The following is an 8501-nucleotide window of genomic DNA, read 5'->3' on the forward strand; positions in this document are numbered from 1 at the left end:
CAAAGATTTACCGGCTGTGTGGTCATGACTGCGACAACTCTGAGGGATCCGAAACACATAATAGGATTTCCTTCCATCGGAACAGGTCCAAAGGTTGCTTGTTGCCATTAGCTCGCCTGCTCTAGCTTGTTTTCTTTGGTATGTGAGCAACACAAACATTACAGGAGTGAAAGAGAAAATCAAATCAAATCAAGCCATGTCAAGACCTGAGTCTTGATGATTCATACATGTTGCTAAAGTAAAGACAATTAAATATCTGCTCTTTATTTTGTGGAGACAATGGAGTAATGCTGGTGCAGAACTTTTTTTACAATGCAGGTCAAATTTGGCATGGAGTTAGCACAATCTAATGATTTTGCACACTGAGATTTTGGCAGACTGTTTTATATTAGTATTTCATATTGAAAACTCTCTAACATGCTCTTTTGTAGAAAGAAAACTGCATTTGTATTTGTGGCATTCATAAAAAAAAATGTAATCCATGTCTGTAAAACTGCATTCTGTCAATGCAGGACTGAGTATGAAGTTTTGAATTTGGAATTTTCTCTGTCTCTCTGTAAGCGGGTCTGTTTCTCTGTTCAAAAGTCAAACAGCAATTACATAAGAGCACCACAGCTCAATGTCAGACATGGCACATCACAGCCACGAGCCACCTGCCTGCGTCAATGCAGGTAAACTGTCCCTCAACATGTCACCGCTGTAATACTGATGTCTCCTCAGCAACCGGTGGCTTACAGCAGGATTTACCTGTGGACAACTGATCCGATCCTGCCTATTTCCAACCAGCTCAAACCACATGGCAGAGGTAGACTCACACACAAACACTCACACAGATACACACTCGCACATGCTCAGAGAGATAAAGAGGTGAAAAGAGACATTGTTGATCTCATACTGTTTGTAGCTGCACTTTCCCATTTTTTATAAAAGAGGTTTTTGTACATGTAAAGTATACCAGATAGACTGTTTTTAATCATTTAAAGGATTTATAATGGTATGTAAATAAGTACATAGCACTTTCTCAACCCTCACTTTACCCTGTGTTTGTTTGTGAAGCACATATTTGGAACTGTTTATTATTTGTTTGTTATAACCCTGCCCCCTCTGAGTTAAACTCTGACTCCATTCTGCATTGACCTCTCACTTTTGTTAGCAAAAAGAGGTATCTGTTGTTGCCATGGTGATAGGAAATCTCTCTCAGCATCAGGACCACGTCTTCCCGACTGTGTCGCACTACAACTGTAAATATCTGCAAAATGTTTCCTTTGACTGTAATGCCAAGACGAGCAGAACTTTGAAACCATGCTCCTGTTTTCCTCTCATGATAGTGGGCCAAATGCAAGTGACATTTATTTCTTTGTTTCATATGTTTCTGTCTTTCTCACTTAGACTTGGGTTCATTCACCTCCTCCTACGACCTAACTGTATAGTTTAAAGATAAGATATACAACTCTATGCATGAAGACTTGCTTATCCTCGCCTTTGGTGTACATTGTAATGTTTATTAGATTTTCTGTATCCTTGTGTCTTTGGCTGTAAATATACAAAGTATTACAGTGTGTTCAGTCAACTCTCCCTCCCTCATGTGTAAGCCAAAACTATAAACTGAATTATAAAACTTGAAAGAGAAAAAAAATGCACTATAAATGCTGTAAAATATTTGTATATAGACCTATGTCAGGATTTGGAATAAAACTATTTAAAATATTTTATGAATTCAAACTGGACTGCGAACTCTTTTCTTTGAACACTGTTAGCAAATAGACAAACGTAGAATGAGACCAGTCTTATCCTAAAGAATCCTGGGTCTTTAAATAGTGTAGAGGTTTGTTTTTAAAAGCTAAAACTTGATGACGTCTTGGTTTTTGCCTTCAAAACTATTTAGAATATTCTTTACTGTCATTGCCAGCAGCTGTCATTGTGTCAGAAATGAAGACATCAGTCTTTTCACGTCCTGTTTTAGAATGAATCTCTTCGTATGAAGCTTTTCAGAGGATTAACTCTTTATGTTTCTTCTGAATGGTCTCATCATTTTATTTTTTACCTCTGTCAGTCTGCTTTGTTTTCTCACAGACACATCCTTTATCATCGTGTAACCATGGAAACGGGTGATAGGATATTGTGTATGTAATTTTCTGTCTTTCTGGCCTGTGTGTGTGTGTGTGTGTTTTGATATCACCGTGTTGTTCCAGTCACAGTCGGCTCTGCAGGAAACCAAACTGAGCGTGTGCACGTAAATCTTATGAGGACCAGTTTAAGTTTGAGTGAGTGATTTTGTCGAGTGCAGTCATTTCTAAGGGCAGTTTGAGGGTAATACTGACACAGCTCCACCTGTGACCCCAGGTTTTCCTTGTCTCCTCCTCCCTTGTTCGTCTGTGTGTGGGTCATCAGTCACCTGACTCATCTCCACACCTGCTCTTCACCAGCTCATCAGCTCCATTATATGAACCTGGTAAAACATATGTTATGGCTAAACATTCAGACGTATTTCACATAATTTCAGTGTTTGTTTTGATGTATTAATGTACTATTTTTACACCCCTGTATTTCAAGAAACTATGATTGAATAATTCATGCATAAAAGGGCAAGAAACAGTCTTATTAGGATGTTTTCACAGCTGGAGGATTTCATATCACTGCTGAAAATTGACACAGGCTTGGCATTTCTGCTGTGAAAAGGTCATCTGGAGCTTGAAGCAGATTAAAAAAGACTCAGAGGATAAATTATTTCCACCATGTCCTTTTCGCTCTCTCTTTCACTAGTCAGACTGAGAGTGCAGACCATGTCCGGCCGGGTGGATGCCTCAGGGAGAGAAATGTTTCTTATTCAGTGAGGACAGAGCTGATTGGATCAGCAGTCAGTACCGCTGCATGGCACTGGGGGGCGCTGTGGCCACAGTCAGGACAGAGGACGAGCAGGTGAACACAGGCACACTCTGTTTCTGCTCTGTCCTCTTACATATTTCATTCATCATGTTCCATTATTGTGAAAACAACACTGTGTAAACCACTGCCTTCTTTTCTGAGAGTGAGCTTGTGTCTCTAACAACAAAACCTCATTGATATATTCTGCATCTGTCCAGTTGTAAACATTTGAGATGGTCCTCTGAAACAGGAGAACCTTTTCAACATGCACTAACACACACACCATCAGAGAGACAAGTTAAGAATAGATTTAAGACCTCTATGAAATATGGAGACGTCTGCAGGATCGGTCCCTGCCTGAGGTCATCACAGGTTTTTTCTTTCACTGTTTCACTGCACATGTACAGTACCACAGCTCAGCTCCTTGATTTAGTTTCAAGCTAAGATTCAGGGGGGAAAAAATCATAGTGCTTGTAAAGAAGGAGAATTGAGACGTTTTTCTGACATGTTTTTCTGCTGTTTCTGTAGAAAAAAGCCCAGAGCCTGAGTCAGGGAGACTCATACTGGCTCAGCCTGAGTAGCAGTGGAGTGACGGCTCCTCAGTGGAGAAGAGACCACAGTGAGTAATGACAGGCAGGGAAAGGAGGAGGTGGGCGGTTAAACAGAGACAAATGTGGCTCCTGAGGTGACAAGCCACCAGAAGGTGATCTCTATTTCTGAAGTTTGTATCAGTTTGATCACATGTTGCTGGTTCACACCGGTGAGGACACACAAGTGAGGAACATAAGAAGAGTGATTCCATGTCAAGATGTTAAAGTTATATGGAAAAAAAAAACATATAAACACACAAAAAAGTTTCAATTTTAAATCTGTCAAGTCTGTTCAGGCTCTCAAGAAACTTTCCTCATGGTTCAAATTTCCCTCTGAAAAATGTATTTGTAAATAAAAACCGGTAAAGCAGAGTTTAAGGAATGTTGTGTATGATAAAGTAGCAGAGGTAATTTCTCTCTATTTTCTTTACATTTACAGTAGCATTGAATCAGATAAACAGAATCAGCTCCATTTTTATGTACCGTGATCACATTTGTCTCAATGGGAGGGGATTAAAGGACAGTGGGAAGCTGTGTTAATTTTCATATGCAGGAGTAGTGGTTGCCGTGGTAACAGATTAATACAGGTTTTTGGAGCCTGACAAAACAGCAGAGAGCAGGAAGAGAGGAGAGGAGAGTAAAGACAGAGAGAGGATAAAGGAGGAAATGAGAAGACAAAACAAAAAGAGTGTGAGAAACAGTTTGAGGCCTGAAAAGGCAAAATGACCACCCCTCAGGTTCATCTCCTGTCCCTGTGCAGGGGCCTCACCCTTAGGTTGGAAACCACCAGACTAAACAGTAATTGTATAAAGTCAGTGCATAGTTGCACCTGCTCCACATGTCCAGTAGGTGGCAGTGTGATCTTTCCAAACATTACCTGCAGCATCATGTTTCCCAATAAGCCTCATAAGTGAGCAACCCTTCAAAACAAACCAAAATACACAGATGGTTGTGGATGTAGCAGGACTTCTGTGTGAAAGATCTTTTATAAAAATACCATTCTTTCTACTTCATCAGCACATTTCTTTTAAATCTGTTTGTGACAAACAGGTTAGATGTGAAAAGCTTCCACTAAATCATTAACAAACATCCACTGGCAGCTGCTGACAACTTGAAGAACCTAGAGATGGCACTACGCTGTTTTAGAAGAGGATTCGGTGCAGGATTCTTGAAGCAGTGGTTATGATGAGAAGCTCCTCAACCCTCCTCAAATGCAGTGGGACTAACTTTGCCGTGTTGGGCAGGTCGATCTTGTAAAGGAGATCATGTATCTAAAGAGACTTCCTGGTTAAATGAAGGCTAGGAAGGTTTAGCTGACGTTTTCAGTTGAATGATTTTCAAAAGCTCGAAGTCGCCTTTTAATCATTTATCCATCTGTTTATCAATCAGTCTCAACAGAAACTCTTTTTTACTCTCCACAGGACACAATGGGAGGCTGCTTTAACATCACAGGGGAGCTGAGATCTCGTTCTGGTCCAGAGTCCTGACACCAAATAAGATCTGGAGCCAGACGACCTGTGGAGGACACCTCATCAGTAAAACTGCATTCTGTCAATGCAGGACTGAGTATGACCTTTTAAAATTGGAATTTTCTGTCTCTTTGTTCAAAAGTTAAACAGCAATTAAAGTATAACATCACAGCCATGAGCCACTGACTGCATCAATGCAGGTAAACTGTCCCTGAACATGTCACCGCTGTAATACTGATGTCTCCTCAGCAACCGGTGGCTTACAGCAGGATTTAGCTGTGGACAACTGATCTGATCCTGCCTATTTCCAACCAGCTCACACATGCTCAGAGAAGATAAAGAGGTGGACAGAGTCATTGTTTGTCTCATGCTGCTGTTTGTAGCTGCACTGTCACATTTCAAACCCTGAGAGTAACAATGACAACTACTATAGAGAGGGAATTTAAATTTAAAAATTAAATTGACCCAAATAAAGTGCAGGTGTGTTTGTTTCTTTATAATATAATTTAACATCAGCTGCTGACTACTTCTTCTAACAGACTTGTTTGGTTATCAGAGCCACTCCTGCTTTGCATACAGCTGCAGAGGGGCCTTTATTTTCATATTCACTCATAATTCTACATCAGACACTGACCAGAGGAAGACTTCTGTTGTACCTGCTTTTGGGGAACAAAGGATTGAGGAATTAGAACAACACATGAAGACCTAGAGAAACAGCTTAAACAGAATTATTATGCATTATTGGACTACTTACTAAAACAAAACCTTCGTTCCTGTTGATCCTCTGCCGGATGACACCATGGGGGTGAAGAATGGATCAGCTCTGCTGGAAGAAGAAAAACAGGAAACATCTGCAGATAAAAGTAATTTCTTTTCCTTTTTGCAGAAAGTTTCACAGTCACGTTTGCATTTAGACTTTGAAACTAATTTTCTTCGTAAAACAAATGAAAGACTTGTCACTTAACACAGAGATCAGGTGCATTAGGTGGATTTATGGATTATAGACTGTTTTATATGAAAATCATTACTCACACACAATGTCAGGTGCATTTAAGAAGACTACTGTTGAGGTTTACTCATTATTACATTTGCTGATGAATTTTGTAACGCTCTAATGTGGAGGATGCACTGATTAATAAAGGATTATGGTCCAAACAATAATAATAGCTTGAATATCAAAGTAAATATTTTCCTATTTATCCTCAGTGGTCATGCAGATAGTTTTAGCTTTACTTTCTGAGGTTTTGAGAAGTGCTTCTTACCCTAGAAGACCCTAAAGTGAATTTTATTTTGGGATTTACTGCTGGACTTGTGTTGTTCTAATTCCTGTGTTGTTGTGTTGTCTCAGGCTGGTTCCATCAGCCCAGACAGCTGGCTCATTACTTCTCTCTGCTCTGCTTTCTGCTCACCATCGTCATTCTGCTCCTGACACTCTGCTGTGAGTATTTTATGACTCTTTGACTTTATGATCCAGACCCACTAATGGAAACAGGTGCAATTAACCAGGATGAGTCATGGAAAAATATCAGAATGTGCTTTGAATTAAAATACGCAGCAACGTGGTTTCATCTTTTTATTTTTATTTTTTACTCCAACACATCCTTTAATAAGCTGATGGGACTTTGTGTACATAATTCCCTGTCTTTCTGCTGTGTGTGTGTGTGTGTGTTTTGACACCACAGTGGTTCAGATCACCTTGTTGTTCCAGTCACAGTCGACACTGCAGGAAACCAAACTGAGAGATCTGACAGACAGACTGGAGAAGCTCAACCAGTCGTATCAGCTCCTGTTCTCCCAGTATCCTGCTCTGAACCAGTACTGTCCCATCAGCAACGCCACCACCGGTGGTGAGTACACTGTGTGTGTGTGTGTGTGTGTGTGTGTGTGTGTGTGTCCAGCTCAGCAGCTCCAATTTACATAGTGATTTGAAAACCACAAACAGCTTGAGCATGGCAGTGTGAACTGTGCTCTCTGGATTCAGATCACAGGTGCTCTCTCTGCTTTTGTGTCTGTAACTGACACAGACACTATGTTTTCTATACATGCAGTAAAAATCATGTATTGAACCGAGCTATGTTTTTCCTTTCACTCCTCTCTCTGCTGAAAATTGAAACATGTTTATTCTCTGATTAAAACAAACAAACAAACAAATTCTCTTTCACGGCTCAGAGCGAGAGTGCAGACCATGTCCGGCCGGGTGGATGCCTCAGGGAGAGAAATGTTTCTTATTCAGTGAGGACAGAGCTGATTGGATCAGCAGTCAGTACCGCTGCATGGCACTGGGGGGCGCTGTGGCCACAGTCAGGACAGAGGACGAGCAGGTGAACACAGGCACACTCTGTTTCTGCTCTGTCCTCTTACATATTTCATTCATCATGTTCCATTATTGTGAAAACAACACTGTGTAAACCACTGCCTTCTTTTCTGAGAGTGAGCTTGTGTCTCTAACAACAAAACCTCATTGATATATTCTGCATCTGTCCAGTTGTAAACATTTGAGATGGTCCTCTGAAACAGGAGAACCTTTTCAACATGCACTAACACACACACCATCAGAGAGACAAGTTAAGAATAGATTTAAGACCTCTATGAAATATGGAGACGTCTGCAGGATCGGTCCCTGCCTGAGGTCATCACAGGTTTTTTCTTTCACTGTTTCACTGCACATGTACAGTACCACAGCTCAGCTCCTTGATTTAGCTCCAAACTAAGACGTGAGGGAGGAAATCACAAGTTGTACAACTTCAGAGGAAGTTAATGAGAAATTAAGACATGTCTTGTTTTTCAGCTGTTTCTGTGGGAAAAGGCCCAGAGTCTGAGCCAGGGAGACTCATACTGGCTCGGACTGAAGAGCAGCGGTGCTGACGGCAGCTGGCAGTGGAGTGACGGCTCGTCAGTGGAGAAGGGACCACAGTGAGTATAAAGACAGACAAGAAGAGGAGGAGGAGGATGAAGAGGGTGGATCTGGGATACACTGATCTTTATTCCTGAAGTTTGTACGAGTTCAGTCGCATGCTGCTGGATGTCGAGTGATTCCACGTGAAGATGTTAAAACTTTACATATGTGTTTAGCATAGAAAGAAGATTTAGATAAACAAGAAAGGTGTTGAAAGAAAAAAAGAAAGTTGAATACACTGAGTCTGTTCAGGATGATGACAAAATATCCTCATGGTTCAAATATTATTGTAAAAATGAAGAGAAGTGCAGGACTTTCAGGACTCTGTTTTCAGAAATGGAATATACATGTACATTTGTTGAAGTTGGAGGAGCTTTTTTATTTTTATATGACAGAGTAGTGGTTGCCATGGTAACAGATTAAAGTGTGTTGTTGTTGTTTTCTTTGATTGTTTGTTTTTGTCTTCTTCATCCCTGCAGGTTTTGGGAGCGTGAGCCTGACAAAACAGCAGAGATCAGGGATCTGTGCGGTCGACTCACCCCGAGAGACAACTACAGGAGGAGCTGGTTCATCTCCAGATGCTCCAACCAGCTGAGGAGGATCTGTGAGAAGAGACAAGCTTCACTACAGTGAGAGGAGAGGAGAGGAGAGGAGAGAGGAGAGGAGAGGAGAGAGGAGAGG

At 41.0% G+C, this 8501-nt stretch overlaps 1 protein-coding gene across 1 annotated transcript; it reads left to right on the forward strand.

Moving 5' to 3' along the window:
• The first annotated feature begins 5519 nt into the window (after positions 1-5519).
• LOC108886975 (C-type lectin domain family 6 member A) lies at positions 5520-8501 on the forward strand. Its single transcript, XM_018682149.2, has 6 exons — positions 5520-5787; positions 6273-6362; positions 6607-6771; positions 7094-7245; positions 7713-7837; positions 8300-8501. The coding sequence occupies exons 1-6, from the start codon at positions 5724-5726 to the stop codon at positions 8451-8453; spliced, it is 750 nt and encodes a 249-aa protein (XP_018537665.1). The 5' UTR covers positions 5520-5723; the 3' UTR covers positions 8454-8501.

The sequence above is a fragment of the Lates calcarifer genome, linkage group LG3 (genome assembly GCF_001640805.2).
Source record: "Lates calcarifer isolate ASB-BC8 linkage group LG3, TLL_Latcal_v3, whole genome shotgun sequence".
Lineage (NCBI taxonomy): Eukaryota > Metazoa > Chordata > Actinopteri > Centropomidae > Lates > Lates calcarifer.